At 40.9% G+C, this 19,007-nt stretch overlaps 1 protein-coding gene across 2 annotated transcripts in view; it reads left to right on the top strand.

Moving 5' to 3' along the window:
* TAFA1 (TAFA chemokine like family member 1) overlaps positions 1-14,379 on the top strand; it is a 574,680-nt gene extending 560,301 nt beyond the window's left edge. For both annotated transcript variants that reach the window (XM_054504642.2, XM_054504641.2), the window contains exon 4: positions 13,197-14,379. In XM_054504642.2, coding sequence (XP_054360617.1) covers positions 13,197-13,223 — 27 coding nt within the window. In that variant the 3' untranslated portion in view covers positions 13,224-14,379. The remainder of the gene's footprint in view (positions 1-13,196) is intronic.
* Positions 14,380-19,007: the final 4,628 nt, after the last annotated feature.

The raw sequence follows: 19,007 nt of genomic DNA, 5'->3' as shown, positions 1-19,007 counted from the left end.
AGGAACTGAGTCTCAGAGTGGTTACCTCCTACTGCAGTGCCAGAATTAGAATTTGAAAGCAGACTTCTATCCAAGTAAATGTTCTTTCTACTTGAGTGTACTCACATCCACTCTAGCAAACTGCTAGGGTCAACATTTTTATTGGCCGGAAGATGCTTGCCTTCAGGGTGAGTTTCTCCTACCTAAAATCAGGTTTTTGTCTGGGATGCAATTAACAGGGATTCTATTTTTGACTTTGGAATATACCCATTTCTGCCTGCTGTCATTTTTGCTCTCTTTCAAAGCACAGCTCAGAAGTCACCTCCTCCATGAGGCCTCTTGGAAGTCTATCACTCCCACCCAACTAGATTTACTTTCTCTCTCCTTTCATGCCCATGTTTCCCCTTTGGACATATATGCCCCTGAACTATATGCACCTGCTACTTACTATCTTGTGAACATCACCAGGATGCCCTTTACCTTTTGTACCACACCTCTTTCCTTTGGCCAACACCTCACATTTGGGATTTTTTTTTTTTTTTTTTTTTTTTTTGCTTTAAATGGCGGTGAGCGGGGGCGGGGAGGACAAAGCTCTCATTCTCTCAGCAGAAAGGAATCACTCCGTTAGCCCTGAGCCAACTCCATCTCCCCTGTATAAGCCCTAGAAATTAGGAGAGCCAGAAAGAAAAGGCCACCATTCCAACATCCTGAAGACCCTCTTTGGCACTCCATAGTGTGACAGAGTATATAGACCCTGGGCTGCAGACTGCGTGACAGAACTGGCTTGGAATCTCAGCTCTGTGTCACCCTAATGACATAACTTTGGATAAATCACTTAATCTCTCTTTGCCTCCGTTTTCTCACGTGTGAAAATCTCAGATGGTTTTCGTGAGGACTAAACAAGCCAGCGTGTATGATGGACCTGGTAATGCTACCTGACACACAGGAGGCAGTCAGTGAGAGGGTAGTTGGTTTGTCACTCGTGTTGCTTCTCTTTTTGCTACGGTTCTTACCAGTAAGATAGCCGGCCCCTACTACCCCCGAGGAAACATTAGCTCTTCTCTCTCATGCCTTTTATGCTCACAGCCATCCCTGCCTTCTCTCCCTCCCAGCCCACTCATGGTGGCCACCAGCAGGCTTCCCGGTGCAATGTATCACGAGTGAGTGTTGGAACCAGAATGTTAATTCAGCCTTGCCTTTGTCCCAACCTTCCCACTGGCCCGCCTTCTAGATGGATGAACTGGAGCAGAAATAAGGAGGCAATGTCTTTTCTTTACAACACATACCAAAGGGAATTTTTTTAGTCTTTTGTGAACATTGAACTCTACCTCAAACTCAAAATGAGTCTCAATGAGAGAGATCATTCATGGGGAAGATGGGAAGGCTCCTGAACATCAAAGCCAGACCAAACTACAGCTGGTTGCCTTACAATTCTTTCCTGAATGAGAAAGCAGCAGTAGACAAACTGGAGTGGTGGGAGAGGGGGTGGGGACCAGCAGGGGACAACCACCCTGGCATTTAAATAACATCGGCAGGTTGAAATCAAAGAAATTCCAACCTAAGACAAACACTCTGCTGTGGAGGTGACTTTTCACACTTTAAACTCCTTGTCATTCTCATATGAAACCTGCAAGCCCAGATTAAGAGACAGTTGCCTGGAAATTGGAAGTGTTAAAGATTATGAATAAAGTTACCTTACAGCAAAGTCTCTGAGCCAAAGCTGGCTCTTTTTTTTTTTTTTCCTGTTTAGTTTATCTTGTAGGCGTGTTAAGAATGAATTGCTGGCTCTTAAATGTAGCTTATTATTTGGCTGGTTATGCAGAGTTGCTATTTTGGACTGCCTCTGAGTTTCTGGCTTTCTGATGGGAATTTAATAGCTCATTAAATGGCATACCTACTCATTTTTCCCAGCCTTACTTTCTGCTGTTTTAATGCACACTGAAGAATTTGGAGATGTATTCTCAATTTAATAAATAATACTGGATAAAGAGTCATGCTCCACTCAAACCACAGCGAAGGGTTTTTAAAAAAATACACAAGTCGAGTTCATAATAAGTATATGAACTCTTACGGAAACAGTACCAAGTAGTTTCCAAACTTCTTTTGTATGCCTGATCTCATTTAACTTTTACAAGGTAGAAAGTATACATCATCCACTGAAAAATAGGTTTTTAGTTTCTACTAAGTGCGAGGTATTGTGTTAAAATGCTGGATTGAAATTTGAAGTAGCATCATTTCTCTCTTCATTTCAGATGAGGACTCTGGCTTCGGGAATATCAAATGACTTTGCCAAGGTCACAAGTTAACGAGCAGAAATATTAGGTCCTCTGATTCCAAATCCCATGTTGATTTCCACAGAAGAAACTTATAGCTGAGTGGGGCCTTGAGATTATAAAATTCAACGTTTTTACTTTGTACACGAGAAAAATAAACATTCTGCCCAAGGTTAAAATTTACAAATAGTTGAATGGGAATGGGAACTCAGGTCCCCCAGCACCTAGTACATTGGTCTTACCCAAAAGGATAATTTAAGATTTACTATGTATTTTTACGTCATGTCTAAAACCCACGCTTTTCACTGGAGGACATGCTCTAAAATTTCTTCTCCAATTCATATCCCCTTCAAGGGGCCTGATCTTAGAATATAGAAGAAAACAAGGGAATAGATGATCATTAATAGTAATGATAAACATTTGTAGGAAGTATCTTCTTATTATATCCCAATGTAGATATTAATAACTAATGGGTTTGATCCACCCAAGGGTATAAGTAGTTAAAGGATCTCCATGCAAAGAATTATTCACAAGCTCATTATAGAGGGCCTGGCACAGAGAAGCCGCTTAATTGACATTTTAAGAAGAGAGGGAAAGAAGGAAGGAGGGGGGAAGGAAGGAAGGGAGAGAAGAAAGGACAGAGGTAGGGAGGAGGAAGGGGAGAAGCAAGCAATTTTTTTTTTTCTGTTTCACTAACTCTTTTCCCCCAGCTCCCAGCATATAAGAGATACTTAGTAAATAATTATCAAATGGATGGATGAAACACTGTGACCAAACTTGCGTCCAAGTTGACTTCAGGTACTCCAGGCAGTGTTGAAGTTTTTGAAGAAGATGATGAGCATGACCCAGCAGGGCAACTCCTGTCGGTCCCTCAGCATTGCCTTTTCCTCTCTGCTGTCTGCAGGCAGAGTCAGCTTCCCAAAGAGCAGACTGGATGACAAGGTGTCCCAGTGCATAGAGAAGAAAATGCGGACTATGGGAAAGGTCCTGCAGGTGCTGTAATGGGCTCCTCCTCTGCTTATTGGTCCTGCATCATCTTACTCCCCCCTTTCTCTCCACCACAGCCATCTGGCCACACTGGCCTGCTTTTAGTTCTGGAATGCATCAGCTCTTTCCTGCCTTGGGGCCTCAGAACACACCTTTCTTTCTTCTTGGACTGGTCTTGCTATCTTTTTACCTAGCAGACACCTCCTCATCCTTCAGAGTCTCGGGGGAGGTGAGCAGAGCAGCTAGTTTTCCTCAGAGTAGGCCTCTGATTCTGTTCTCCACCATATCCCTGTTTTTTTCTTCCTTGGGGCCCATCCTGACACTTCTATCGATTTGCCATCACATATTTGTTTGTGTGATTGGCCATTTCATTAGCTCCACTGTATGAGGGACTATATGTATTCTCACCACTATGTCCTGGCACACAGTAGTGGCCCAATAAATATCTATCAGATGCATACATTAAATGGTCTGCTAAATCCTTTAAAATCTCATGCTATGAATATGTTAGTTCTAGCCTGCATGCAGATCTCTGAAGAGTAGGCATTCGTCTTGTTTATCTTTGTTTCTCCCACAGTACCTCACATGTCCCTGACACAAAGCAAATGTTCAGTAATGTTTATAGAAGAACCATCCCATAAAGGAATAGAATTCAGTATTATTACTAATGCCAAGGAACAGCTAGTCTACGGGGGCTGCTAACGTCCTCGATCCAACAGGAATCATTCTCTTTCTCCCTGCCTGCCTCGTTAAGCAGGCTAATGTGCCTCTGTAGCTTTCCTGAGTCTTCATTTATGTTTAAAGCTGTGTTTGTGGATGTTATTTTAATTCAGATGTCATTAGTTTAGAAAAGCTCTTACTAGCCCGTATGCAGGAGTCTCTAAAAATATCAGCCATCGAACAGATGACAGCTTCCATGGAAACTGGACGTCTTAAGAAACTTAAACATAAATTGAGGCCAAAAGATAAAAGTGACAATGACATTCTTCTGGCCACCAGCCGTCATCCTCCGGATTGCAAATACTTCACTACCGCAGTTTGAAATCTAGACTTTTCAATGGAATGGTGGAATACAGGAATAGTGGTGATATCCTGGAGGTTATCAGTATAGTATTTGCGCCAGGAGACCCTACCTACCTTTCCAATCATCCCTCCACAAAAAAAGTTTAAGGGAATTGCACCTACAAGGGAGAGAAGGAGGAGAAAGCAAAATACTAGATGACTATTAGGTGGATCTGAGCCTGCTCCCCGACCCTGACCATGCTCTGGCAAGACGAGCTGAAACTTAGGAATGTCCTTGTATGTGGTCTGCAGACCAGCAGCATCTGCCTCCCTGGAGAGCCTGTTAGAAATGCAGAATCTCTGTCCTCCCCCCAAAATTACTGAATCAGAATCAGAATTTTAGCTAGGTCCCTCCGGGGACTATGTGCACCTTTATCTTAGAAGTAAGCTAGAGAAGAGAGAAAAGCAGAGAGAGAGAGAGAGCTACATCCAACTGTTGTATCTAATATGTGTGCATTTGCCATGGTCTCCTGTCCAGCCAACGTCCCTGAGAAAGAGACAATTAGGTTGGCAAAACTTGGAATTTGTTCTTCCAGTGTGGTATATCATATGTCCTAAGAGTCAAACAAAGTCCTGATTCAGGACTGACTCAAAAAGATAGGCTTTCACAAGGATTTTATGAACTCCAAATGATAACCACTGACAAACTTGCTCCCGTTAATTCCTTCAGCCAAAGACTGTAAATGCCCATGTCTCTGAGACAGAAAGAGGAGAGGTAGAGATGTGAGGAAGCTTGTCACTTAATATTTTAAAGATATAAGAATAAACTCCTTGGAACCCAATAATAGAACTGCAGAAATATAAATCCCTAGGCAGGAAAACTTACTTTTATTCAGCTTTCACACTTCTACTCTTGCTTACACTGGGCTGTAACTGGTTCTCAGAACTGAAAGTATGGGTGAAGAAGAAACTCACACTGACTTATCTGGGAGGACAAAAAAGACAAGAAAACTCATTATGTTTTTGTCTGACTATCCACAGGAATCTAGTTTTGTAGATGCAAGACAGACATTAGGGGAAAAATTCTAGATATAAAATGTGTTTTAGTTCATTCAAGTCTATTTTAACATTGAATTTCTTAAGAATTTAATTCTATCCCTAAATACCATATGTATAACCTCTTGATTTGCAGTGCCCCCATCCACTAGTAAATTTTCCCTAAAGTACCCAGAATCTGACCAATAAAAATAGTATTCCCTTCTCCTGGGAGAGGCAACATAAAAGATGATAAAGAGAGCTAATAAGCTCTGGATGCCATGCTGGTGTATCATCATAAAGGCAGGCCTAAAGGGGAAAATGAGTTCCAAAAGGCACTGCAGATGTGTGTGTGTGTGTGTGTGTGTGTGTAAAGGAAGAATTACACAAGAGACTGAGGGACAGAGAAGTATCTATTGATCTCAGATACTGGAGAATTCCTTCTGAGTTCTTGTCACAGCATTAAATCTTCCCCAAGCAGAGAGAAAGATGGTATTTTCCAAATATATTTTCATAGGGTAGTAAATATTTATCACTTTCCCAATGTATTTTCTTCACTCCCACCTGAGTGAGGAGCTGCCCCAAAGGAAGCGGACACTTAGATACATAAATTCCCATTATCCTGATTAGCATGGTTTCACCTTCAATTAAGGTTTTCAAGACGGGGTCTTAAGTGCTGACTTGGAACCTTGAGGAGTAGTAACCACATTAAACATGGAGTTGTTTTTCCTCTCAATTAACCTGTAAGATATTTAAACCCTAAAAAAGAAAAAAAAAAAAGAAAGAAAGAAAGAAACTTTGTGAATTTCAATCTCATAGTATTGCTAGTACAGGGGTGACATAAGAAATAGGAAAATAACTTATTTAAAAGAAATATGATTGGCAGTAGATTTAAATATCCTCTGCCTTCACATTCCTAGTTATCCAATGGCCTGGCTTGTCAGTCCATATGGTGGGGGCCTATGGAGTTGAGATTATCTTAACAAGAGCTACGGGTTGTTGTAACTTAGAAAAAATATAATTATTCTTACATAATGATCAGACAAAATATTTTCTTATTTGATTGCAGAATCTCCCTTCAAAGTAGGCAGAGAAAAAATGATAAATGTTGTTTGCAAATGAAGAAATTGAGCTTAGTGAGATAAGTGATTGCCCAAAGTAGCATATCTGAGATTATAACCCAGATCTCATGACTCTTATGCCCTGTTATTTTCCTTCTACAAAATTGCCTCATCTGCTTCCAAAAGAGCATTTCTCTGAATTCCCTATCCCATGTTAATGTGAACCATGATGGCCAACACATTGCTCAATGCATGGGAGGTTTTGCAATGGGTAAAAAAATTCAGTTTATCTTCTGTATTTTACCTGTACCTCCTTAATAACAAGTGGAGCATTTTTAGACGGGCATGTGCAGATGTCAAAAGGGACGAGGTCAGTGGATCCCATGCAGCCAGATTTTCAGTAGGCTTGGCTGCTCCTCAGGGGGCTAATCTGTGATGCTTGGTGCTATCCGCCAAAGGAGCTCTGACTTATGTTTCTTATAGACTATGGAGATTTAATCTATTTTCATTTCATCTATTCATTTTGTAACCATGCTCTGAGTGTCTACTATGCATCATAGCAGTAAGTCAGGAACAAACCTGGCTCCCAATGAGATGTATAAAGAAAGAAGCAGGTACCTAAGTTCCAAAGATGGAGGTTCCAAAGAAAGGAGGCATCGTATGTAGGTTTTAGAAAATATGTAGCATTTGTATCAAAGGTCAAAGCATCCTGTGTGAAAGAACAATGTTCATGTAAAGACATGGAGATGAGAAATCTTGTGTGGAGTCATGTTCAGCTGAAGAGTTTAAATAAAATCTGATAAATAATCAAAGATGGGGTAAGAGTTGAATTTATCCAGAGCCCCTTTGAAATTTTGAGCTTTCTAAGAATGCCATTTTTGGAAATTTAGTTTTATACTGCTATTTTCTATGTAATACTGTACTTCTTTGAGGTGCTGTCAGTCCAATCTTCTCATGCTTCTGGTGAAATAGTGGGGTATACACCTCACATCTGTCAGAATGGCTAAAACTAACAACACAGGAAAAAATAGATATTGGTGAGGATGCAGAGAAAGGGGAACCCTCTTGCACTGTTGGTGGGAATGCAAGCTGGGGCAGCCACTCTGGAGAACAGTATGGAGGTTCCTCAAAAAGTTAAAAATAGAGCTACCCTATGACCCAGCAATAGCACTATTAGGTATTTACCCAAAAGATACAAAAATACAGATTTGAAGGGGTACATGCACCCTGATGTTCATAGCAGCATTATCAACAATAACCAAAACTATGGAAAGAGCCCAAATGTCCATCAACTGATGAATGGATAAAGAAGATGTGTTATGTATCCACAATGGAATATTACTCAGCCATCAAAAAGAATGAAATCTTGCCATTTGCAATGACATGGATAGAACTAGAGGGTATTATGCTAAGTGAAATAAGTCAGTCAGAGAAAAATGAATGCCATATGATTTCACTGATATATGGAATTTAAGAAACAAAACAGAGGAACATATGGGGGGGGAGAATAAAGAGAGAGGGAAACAAGCCATAAAAGACTCTTCAAATTAAGAGAACAAACTGAGGGGTGATGGAGGGAGGTGGGCAGGGGATGGGCTAGATGGGGGATGGGCATTAAGAAGGGCACTTGATATGATGAAGTGATGAATCACTGAATTCTACTCCTGAAACCAACATTACACTGTACGTTAACTAACTAAAATTTAAATAAAAATCTGAAAGAAAAAAGAAAGAAATAGTGGGGTATAGTGACGAGGACTTGGGAAGAGACATACCCAGCTTCATATCATTACTGCTGCTTCTAACTGTTTGATTTCGGGCAAGTCACCTAACTTTTATTAGGTGGTAATAAAGTCACCTAACTTTTATTATTGGTAAAGAAGAAGAAAGAAGAAGAAGGAGAAGGAGAAGAGGGGGAGGGGAAGGATGATATTATCAGTTTAGCAAGGTTATGATGAGAATTCTAGTAGATAATGTGGCTAATATACCTTGCCCATACATTGCCAATATTCAAGATATTCACTTCCCTGGATTCCAGAACAGCCTTCTATCTATGCCCTAGGATTTGACAAGATTGGAATTTTCCCTTTGCATAGTACAACACTATTCATTTACACACCATCATTCAGATTATTTAAAAAGTAGGTTAGAGTGCGTTCGAGTTCTCTTTAGCCTATCAGTTTGGTTTACCAGATTTAAACATTCTTTAATCCCATATTCAAGAAAGCCTACTCAAGAGATGTGTGCATGTGTGTAGAGCAGGATAAGATAAAGCTGAAATGGGTATTTCAGTTCCCTCCTTACTTCTCCTACCCTGACTCCAAGATAGAACACACTCAAGGTAAACAAGGTCTGGGGTTCCTTCCCGCAAGAATTGGTTTGACTTATGGAAAATGCTGCGTTAATGACATTTTCTGAACCATTGACTCAGGCCCCAATCTTTTCCCCCCAGGGAGAGCCAGAGAGGTAGCATTGGTTCTTAGAGCTCCCACCTTAATGACTGGTTATAATGGCAAAGATGCAGCCACAATCTGTTCCAGAGCTCACAACTTTTAGGGTGCCTCTCCCTATTTCTTTCCATCAGAAAAAAAGACAGTTTTCACAAGTCCCACCGCCCCCCAAGGCAATTCATCAGAATCGGAGGGGCTTATCTCTTACTGGATTTCTTCCTGCTACGACTCAGACAGCAGACAAGGAAAATACTAATGCATCAACTATTTTAGCTTAATTAGGGAGACACATTTAATAAATGACAACACTCATCGGGCTGTTTCTTGTTGACCGGCACAAAGCTGTAGACTGATCTGTAATACTGAACTGAAGCACCCTTGCTGCCACAACATGGCACATTAGCACCAAGTTGCCTTATTGTTCCAGCTGTCAAGGTTAGATAATCACAAGCAGCTTGAAGAATTATCTCCTACAGGCCTTCTACTTATCTGAAGACTAGCATTCCCTTCGAGTGAGTTCTGCAGAGACAGTCATGATCCTATGCTGGGGCAACATCATTCATTGCCAAGGGTGGAATCACCCACTGTGGAGCACAACTGCTACTCTCTTGCTCATTTAACAAATTATATTGCATGACTACTCTGGGCCAAGCACTACTGTAGGATATAGCAATAAACAAAAAATATGTAAAAATCTCTTCATTTGGGAGAGCTTAGAGCCTAGCTAGAGAGGGAAATAAATATATCAGTATCCATTGTTATAGTGGGTTAAGAAAAAAGAAAAAATTAAATGAATAAAGCAGTGAGTGGAAGCAGGAAGTGTTGAGGAGTAAGGCTGAGAGGTGCAGTTATATATGTGGTAGTCATAGAAGGCTAGTCGGAGCGGGAAACATTTGAATAATGGCTTCAAGGAAGTGGGGGAGGTGAGCCATGCAGACATCCAGGGAAGCACAACACAGGTAGAGGAGTTGGGAAATGCGAAGGTCCTGAAACAGGAGCATGCTTGTTGAGTTCAAGAAATGGGGAGAATTGTTTTGCTGGGGAAGAATGAGTGAGTTGTAGAGAATGAGAAGGCACATGAGGTTAGACTGGGCATTCAGGTCAGACTATGTAGGGCTTTGAAAGTCATCAAGGGAACTTCGAGGTTATCTCTGGGTGAGAGAGAAACCACTGAAAGGTTTTGAGCAGAGGAGTGACATAATGGGTCTTACATTTCAAGAAGTTCACTCTGGCTCCTGCACGTTCATTTAACAAATACTTAGTGAGCATATACTTAGTATCAAGCTTGAAGCCGGGTATTGGGGACACACAACTGAGCAAAATCTGCTCCCTTCTATCAATTCACAGACTCTGCAGTAAATGTCTTATTTAATTCAGTCCATGGACAAGGACCATGGGTTGTAAGTGAGGCTGTAATTTTATTCCACTGCTGAGTGCCTCCACCATTCCTATATATTGCTTTCTGTTTCCTTGGTGGCAAACACATTTTTCACAGTCTCATCCATTACTTTCTCTAATCAGACTAATAACTCCTTTCTTAAACCTGATCAAGGACTGGTATATATTCTGCTAAAAGTGTGCAATAGCAAGATACATTTAATCAGATTCCAAAAAGCTAGTTTCTCTCTGTAAGGAAAAACGCAAATTACCCAAAGGAGCCTTATCACTATTTGCAACTATGGGTTGCCTTATTGAGAAATAAGCATGTAAGAAGTACTAAAATTATTTCCTCTCCCCACCCGCCATATTGGCAGTTATATCATTATATGTGAGTCCCAAAGCAGAGTGAATATTTCCAGTCCAACATGGGGGTAAGTTATCTGGTACAAGATCCCCATACCAACTTCTCTAATAACTTGTCACAAAGTCACTTCTTACTGTTGCTTACTATTGCTGTGTCTCTGACATAGTTTACAAATTCTCATTCGCCAGGAGAGAAATAAATGTGTATGTTCTTCACACCTGGTGTATTAGTCAGCTTTTGCTGCATAACAAGCTACCAGAATGTCTCAGTGGCACACTGTAATCAGTGATTATCTCTTGTTCAAATTTTGGCAGATCAGCTGGTATGCTCTGTTTCAGGCAGTGGGTTGGGTTTAATTCTGTCAAGGCCCAGACTGAAGAACTAAGGCATGTTCTCACTGTAAAAATCAGAAGTTCCCAGAGTGTATTCTGTTGAATGGTGGCCTCTAAAATGACACATCCATGTCCTAACCCCATGAACCTATGAACGTGACCTTACTTAAAAAAAGGGTCTTTGCGGATATAATTAAGGTACTCAAGATAAGATCATGATTCATAATCCTGATGGGCCCTATCCAAAGACCAAAACGTCCTTATAAGAGACAGAAGAGGAAAAGACACAGACATAGAAGGGATGGCCATGTGAGGATAAGAGAGAGTGGAGTTTATTTTTGTGTATGGTGTAAGAAAGTGGTCCAGTTTCATTCTTCTTACACCATACACAAAGATAAACTCAAAATGGATGAACAATTTAAATGTGAGACAGGAATCCATCAAAATCCTAGAGGAGAACACAGGCAGAAACCTCTTTGACCTCGGCCACAGCAACTTCTTTCTAGTCACATCTCCAGAGACAAGAGAAACAAAAGCAAAAATGAACTATTGGGACTTCATCAAAATAAAAACCTTTTGCACAGCAAAGGGAACAGTAAACAAAACAAAGAGGCAACCCACAGAATGGGAGAAGATATTTGCATATGTCTTATCAGATAAAGGGCTAGTATCCAAAATCTATAAAGAACTTATCAAACTCAACACCCAAAGAACAAATAATCCAATCAAGAATTGGGCAGAAGGCATGAAACAGACATTTCTCCAAAGAAGACATACAAATGACCAACAGACTCATGAAAAAAATGCTCCATATCACTCAGCATTAGGGAAATACAAATCAAAACCACAGTGAGATACCACCTCAGATGGGTCAGAATGGCTAAAATTAACAACCCAGGAAACAAAAGATGTTGGCGAGGATACAGAGAAAGAGGAGCCCTCTTATACTGTTGGTGGGAATGCAAACTGGTGCAGCCACTCTGGACAGTATGGAGGTTCCTCAAAAAGTTAAAAATAGGGACACCTGGGTGGCTCAGTCATTAAGCATCTGCCTTCGGCTCAGGTCATGATCCCAGGGTCCTGGGATTGAGCCCCGCATTGGGCTCCCTGCTCCGCAGGAAGCCTGCTTCTTCCTCTCCCACTCCCCCTGTTTGTGTTCCCTCTCTCTCTGACTCTCTCTCTCTCTGTCAAATAAATAAGTAAAATCTTAAAAAAAAAAAAAAAATCTTTAAAAAAAAAATAAGTAAAATCTTTAAAAAAAAAAAAATAGAGCTACCCTATGACCCAGCAATTGCACTACTAGGTATTTACCCCAAAGATACAAATGTAGTGATCCAAAGGGGCACCTGCACCCCAATGTTTATAGCAGCCATGTCCACGATAGCCAAACTATGGAAAGAGCCAAGATGTCCATCGACTGATGAATGGATTAAGAAGATGTGGTATACATATACAATGGAATATTATGCAGCCATCAAAAGGAATGAAATCTTGCCATTTGCAATGACATGGATGGAACTAGTGGGTATTATGCTAAGCGAAATGTCAGTCCTTGGAAAACAAATACCATATGATTTCACTCATGTGGGATTTAAGAAACAAAACAGATGAACATAGGGGAAGGAAAGGAAAAATAAAATAAGATGAAAATTGAGATGGAAGCAAACCATAAGAAACTCTTAACTCTAGGAAACAAACTGGGGGTTGCTGGAGGGGAGGGGGTGAAGGGGATGGGGTGATGGGCATTAAGGAGGGCATTTGATGTAATGAGCACTGGGTGTTATATGCAACAGATGAATCACTAAATCCTACCCCTGAAACTAATAATACACTATATATTAACTAAATTGAATTTAAATTAAAAATTTTTTAAAAAGAGAGAGTGGAGTGATACAGGAACAGGTTAAGGAGTGCCTGGGGCCACAGGAGCTGGAAGAAGCAAGGAAGGATTTTCCCTTAGCATCTTGAGAGAGACTGTAGCCCTTCTGACAGCCTGACTGCAGACCTCTGGCCTCCAGAAGAGTGAAAGAAAAAATTTATTTTAAGCCACTTGGTTTGTGGCAATTTGTTACAGCAACCCCCAAAAACGAATACACAGAGCAATAAGTAGAAACATACAGAATCTTATGTGATGGGCTTGGAATTCACACACTGTCACAGCTCCTCACTTTCCATTAGCCAAAGCAAGTTACCATACCAAACCCAAAATGAACAGGGCTGGGAAGTATACTGCTCCCATGGAGGTCAGGGAGGAGTGAAAGCAAGTGATTTTTTTTTTTTTTTTGGCTGAATAATAACCTAATTTACCATACTTTGTCTTGTTTCTTTGATAGTATTTGCACACTAGATCTTCCTTCTAAATCCAGGATTCTGGGAGACAATTGAGAACTTACCTTTGGACTCCTAGACAGACGAAAAGGTGTTCCAGGATAAAGAGGACTATGAATGAATCATGGAAAACACAGTGGAAATGAGCAAGGTCCCCAAGGAGGAGATGGTAAAGATCTCTCAGCCTCAACTAGCCCCCTATCACCGCACAGATTTCTAACACTATAGATAGAAAAGATCCTCCATACAAATGTATCCTTTTGTTGTTACCTATAGAGTTTGCCCTAAACCATTATGCTCTCTGATCCTGGGCTGGAATATGCTGGAAGTCCTTCTTGTTAACTTCTTTCATTTCAATACATCTTTTTTTAGAGTGGGCCTTGGACCACATGTATCAAAATTCCTTGGTATGCTTATTACAAATGTACATCCTTGGGTCTCATGGCTGAGCCACTGAATCAGAATCTAGGGCATTTTAATGCATGTTGCAGAGAATTTTGATTCACAATAAAATGTGAGCACCACTGTTTCTACTCCCACTCTTGTACTAAATTGCATCCATCACTACCACCCATTAACAGCCACAAGCCCTCTACCTCAGGGGATCTGGGGGCAACGTCCTAAGCCTCCATGGTAGGAAATGTCCTTGAACTATAGTATTTTCTCTCTAGAGTTCATGAAAATTTAGTCTTCTGTACTGTAATATATTTAACCCAATGAACACAAATATTTTCCTCTAGTATTTTAGATAAATTGACAGTCATATGCTATGAAGAGCAGGCAGCTTTGTGCATCCCTAACCATGCCATTCCTTACAGTCCCTCTATGGTTTCACCTTGATGCTGACCCCTTCTGATTGTGTGAGGGGAAGGGTAGTGAAACAGGTTCATCATGCTCTCTTTTCTAGAGAAATCTAGATGTGTGCATGCCAAAAATATTTGGTATTTACAACCTCCTGTGAAGAAGACTTGATCTGAATCCTAAGCAGAGTAGATAGATGGTTCATTTCTATACAATAAAAGTGGCAACAACTAACCTTTCTCTGAACACTGGCCTCAGCTGGCTAGGCACTGGGCTAAACTTACCTGCCTTATCTCATTTCACTCTAGAACTTCCCTGAGGGTTAAGGAGTGTTATTATCTCCCTTTTACAGCTGAGAAACATGGATTTTGGAGAGGTTATATAGCTCTCCCCAGTTCAAGAATTTTAGGCTTCATTCTCCCAGTCCACATGCTTATTTTGCTTAGACTTCCCAGAATTCCCCTTGCTGGGGACCAAGGTAAAATTACGGGGCCCTTTGTCAAACCATGAAGACCACCTGAATTATCCCCCTGATAGGAGGAGACTTTGGAGAAATAGGGAGACTCTTTGAGTTGGCCCTTGGGCATCCCGTTGCTTTGTCTCACCTGCACATTACTTACCTGTTCTTTTTCTTTAAAAAAAATTTTTTTTTTTTATTTGGGGCACCTGTATGGCTCAGTCGTTAAGCGTCTGCCTTCGGCTCAATTCATGATCCCAGGGTCCTGGGATCGAGCCCCACATCAGGCTCCCTGCTCGGCGGGAAGCCTGCTTCTCCCTCTCCCACTCCCCCTGCTTGTGTTCCCCATCTCGCTGTCGAGAGAGAGAGAGAGAGAGAGAGAGAGAGAGAGAGCAGGGGAGGGGCAGAGGGAGAAGCAGTCTTCTCACTGAGCAGAGAGCCCAATGCGGGGCTCGATCCCAGCACCCTGGGATCATGACCTGAACTGAAGGCAGACGCTTAACCAACTGAGACACCCAGGTACCCTTATATTATTTACCTGTTCATTATTTTGACACCAACTTGAGCATCTGGTGGGGGAGAAACCAGTATGTAATATGTTGGTGGTGATAAAACAATGAGGAAAATTAGGCAGAAAGAGGAAAGAGAGTGGTGGGGTTGAGGGTGCTTTAAATAAAGCAGTTAGGGAAGGTTTTTTTGATAAAGACATAGATTTGAACACAAACCTGAAGAAGTAAGGAGGGATCCTTGAGAATAAGGATAAGATTTCTAGCCAGAGGGATGAGCAAGTACAAAAGAAGAACAAAGGCAGGGTAGAGATCTCAAGTAGAATGATTTGTGAGGGCAAGAGACAGAGCAGATGGGATCTGAGAAGATGGGGAAGGTGGTGGGTAGGTGACATAGGGTTCTATATAGACGGTGGCAGGGATTCTAGATTTCATCCTGTATTGGGAAGCCACTGGAGGGTAGAAGAAGGTCAGAGACATGATAGTGCTAACAGGAATCACTGAGATTGCAGCATTGACAATCAACTACAAATGAAAACAGAGAAATCGGTAAGAATGAGGGTTTAAACTTTTTTGGGCCTTCAGTATCTCACCCCATCTCAGAAAAAATGTTTTCAAATGTTTGTAAAATACATAGGATTACAAAGGAAATAGTTCTACAAAATAAAGTTAGCAAAACATTAAAGGAAAACTGTCATTGAGGAATATATATGTCTCTTTATGAAGACATTAAATGACTGAATCTCGTGGTGAATCTACCATTACTTCAAAAATATGATAACTCAAAGCTAATTTCAAGGTATTTTCAACATGTAACATGTTGACATGTAACATGAAAATTTCTATGATTTTTATCTGTAACAAGTCACAGATTCTACCTGTCGCACTGTGATTTGCTACATATAGACATAATCGAAGGAAATGCTCAATTTCACTTAAAGGTTAGTGAAAAAGACCTATTTTTTTTCCATTGTAGTTCAAGGACACCCCCCCCCAACTCTGTGCATGGACCCAAGTTAAGATTACGATGTTATTGCATTATCCAGATAGGAGATGATGGTGGCTTAGATTATAGCAAGCTTGATGGGATTTGGAGGGAGGGAGAGTGGGAATAGTGAGGGAAACCCAATTCATTCTAATGTATAGTGACTACTTTTTTTAACCAAACAACCAGGGCATGGCCTGTCTGTGCAAATCCTATTCATTCCTGTTATTCATTGAGCATCTGTGGCTTTAAAGTCATGAACTAGGCATTTTACTCTAATGAGGTAGGGAAGTTTTTACACACACACACACACACACACACAGGGTGGTCTAGTGAGCTACTTTGTGCACTGGAGTAACGCGATTCTTCTCCCATTATCTCCACAGTGCCTACAACAGTTGTTAAATTGATTTGAAATAGAATTTAGATCTTTAAAAAATGTGTTTGCTCTTTCTGTAGAATGGGAGTAGTGGAGTGCATCCTCAGTGGATACCAGTGCCTAGACAACTAGCAAAGGTTAAACACGTTTTGGCCCAGCCAGGTTCAGCAGCAAAGCGGGCTGTAATAGTGCTGCCATTGATTAGTGATGTCTGTCATGCCCATGAGCGCCACATTTCCCCCATCCTAATGACGGGCAGTTCAAGATGTTAGGAAATGCTGTCTTGAGAGAATTTAGGGGGTAGGTCTAATTGTGACAGGGGACAACGATCCCCATAAATGTGGAAACGGTAGTGTGAGTTTGCCCAGCATTTTATTTGTATATTCAACCTACCTTAAATCTTATATAAAAACATATTGTATCATTCCCCTTGATAATAAACCATCTTGGTTTTATTTTGAGAAAAATGTATGTTTATTCCAATTCCCTTACTTCAAAACTTGGTGTGCCTGGGGATTTAAATATGACCTAGGAGAAGGCAATTTTCTTTGCTATCTACCAAACCAATGGCAATTTTTGTTATAAAGTATCATTCTCTCCACCAAGTTTCCACTTGCTACAATTTAAAATGGGCAAGTGATCCACAGTCATGGAGAAAAAAAGGCCATCAGGACTGTAGTTTATAAATAATTAATCAATCAAATGGCTTTGAATAGTTCCATCAAACTCCAGTAGAAGAAGTGGCAAATTATTCTTCAAAACAATCATTTGTTTTCATCCATGAAAAATAGCATGCCTTAATACCATGGCAAACACAAAGTGAAACTCTAGCCAGGAAATCTGTTAGAAGAGTTTTGTAGATCAAAATCTGTGCAATCCTTTATGAAGTTACTACCCCCGCATGGAGTCACTGTCCTTGTTAATTTTATTAGTTTGTAGCTTGGCAGCTAGCTCAGAAGTTGTTCTGAGATTCTTCATCAGGCTCAATGAAATGTTCTCACAAAAGCCTAGCAAAAACATAGTTGAATCAGAGCACATAGCAAGTCAATTATTAACTCTATGAGCAGTTCTATTATCATACTTGGTTTCACATATGAATCTGTTTTCACATCTGGCCACTAAAGTAATAAAAATATAATGATAGATGATAGATAGATAGATAGATAGATAGATGATAGATAGATAGATAGATGATAGATGATGATACTGGACAGAGAAGTAATAAAACTTGGAGGGAGAAAATATTCTATATTTCCTTTAAAAACTATCCTTTGAAAAGATAAATCTTGTAAAATGTCTCAAAAATTCATTTTAGTGAATCTATTGGCCTCACTTTCTAAACAAGCATGATGAGGAAAGTTAGAACAAAGTCCTAGAAAGTCCAATGAGCAGAACTGATTTCCTCCCAGCCATATCCAAAAATCCACACAGATACTCACCCAGTCAGTGAGAGCACTTTATATTGGCATCACTGAAGGGTGCCAATTTGCATGATGGGCATGAATTAAAAAGAAGCTGAAAAGTAACTGGAACTAAAGAGTCAGTACTTTCTCTCCTAGGTGCTTGCCCTTACATACCTCTATTACAATTTCAAGTCAGTTTCCTTTGAGCCAAAACCAGTGTGAGCAACGAGTCCCTTATTTCCTAGAATCGTAATCATGTTGGAGGCAGTGTACCTGGACCCTAGGATTTGAATGGAAAAGATCCAAGCTCTAATCTGGGTTAGCTGTCATGTCATTTCAAATGAGTCACTCTACCATCCTGAAAATGAGGTGACTGGAATAGAGCATTCACTGGATGAGTTGTAGCTCCAAGCACAGGGAGCTAGGCAGAGGTTAAGAGCCTAAGTTCTGGCAGTTAGGCCAAACCTCCCTCCCACTTAAATACCTTTGTCGTTTCTTAACTTCTCTAAGTCTCACTTTTCTTATTTGGAAAATGGGCTTAATAATGTTCACTTCCAAAGGAGATAGTTTAGATGAAGCACCCTGAAACCTACAGTCAATAAATAGTAGCTGGTTTCTTTGGGTTCTTTTGTAATAATGACTGGGGTTTAAATTTTTTTTAAGCCGGGGCGCCTGGGTGGCTCAGTCGGTTAAGCGTCTGCCTTCGGCTCAGGTCATGATCCCAGGGTCCTGGGATCGAGCCTCGCATTGGGCTTCCTGCCCAGCGGGAAGCCTGCTTCTCCCTCTCCCACTCTCCCTGCTTGTGTTCCCTCTCTCGCTGTGTCTCTCTCTGTCAAATAAATAAACAAAATCTTAAAAAAAAAAAAGAATTTTAGAGGGCGCCTGGGTGGCTCAGTTGGTTAAGCGACTGCCTTCTACTCAGGTCATGATCCTGGAGTCCCGGGATCGAGTCCCACATCGGGCTCCCTGCTCAGCAGGGAGTCTGCTTCTCCCTCTGACCCTCCTCCCTCTCGTGCTCTCTCTCACTCTCTCTCTCGCAAATTAAAAAAAAAAAAAAAAATTTTAAGCCAACCGATTTTTTTGGAGAGAAATAAAGTAGGAGGCGGTGCAGGGGTGGCCCCCAGTCATGCCACCTGGGGGTCCACGGGGTGCTCCACATGACCTCAGGCCATCTGGGGAGATCGCGCAATAAAGTTAAACCGTATTACCAAGTCCTATGTTACTCTTGAAGTTTTTAGTAATAGCAGGCAGAGTGAGGTTGGGGAAAGAGCAGGAATGAAACATA

Source organism: Mirounga angustirostris, unplaced genomic scaffold (genome assembly GCF_029215605.1).
Source record: "Mirounga angustirostris isolate CCGP_5_RB_7025 unplaced genomic scaffold, mMirAng1.0.hap1 SCAF_1, whole genome shotgun sequence".
NCBI lineage: Eukaryota > Metazoa > Chordata > Mammalia > Carnivora > Phocidae > Mirounga > Mirounga angustirostris.
The sequence above is the reverse complement of the archived record's forward strand: the minus strand, read 5'-3'. Positions and strand labels throughout refer to the sequence as shown.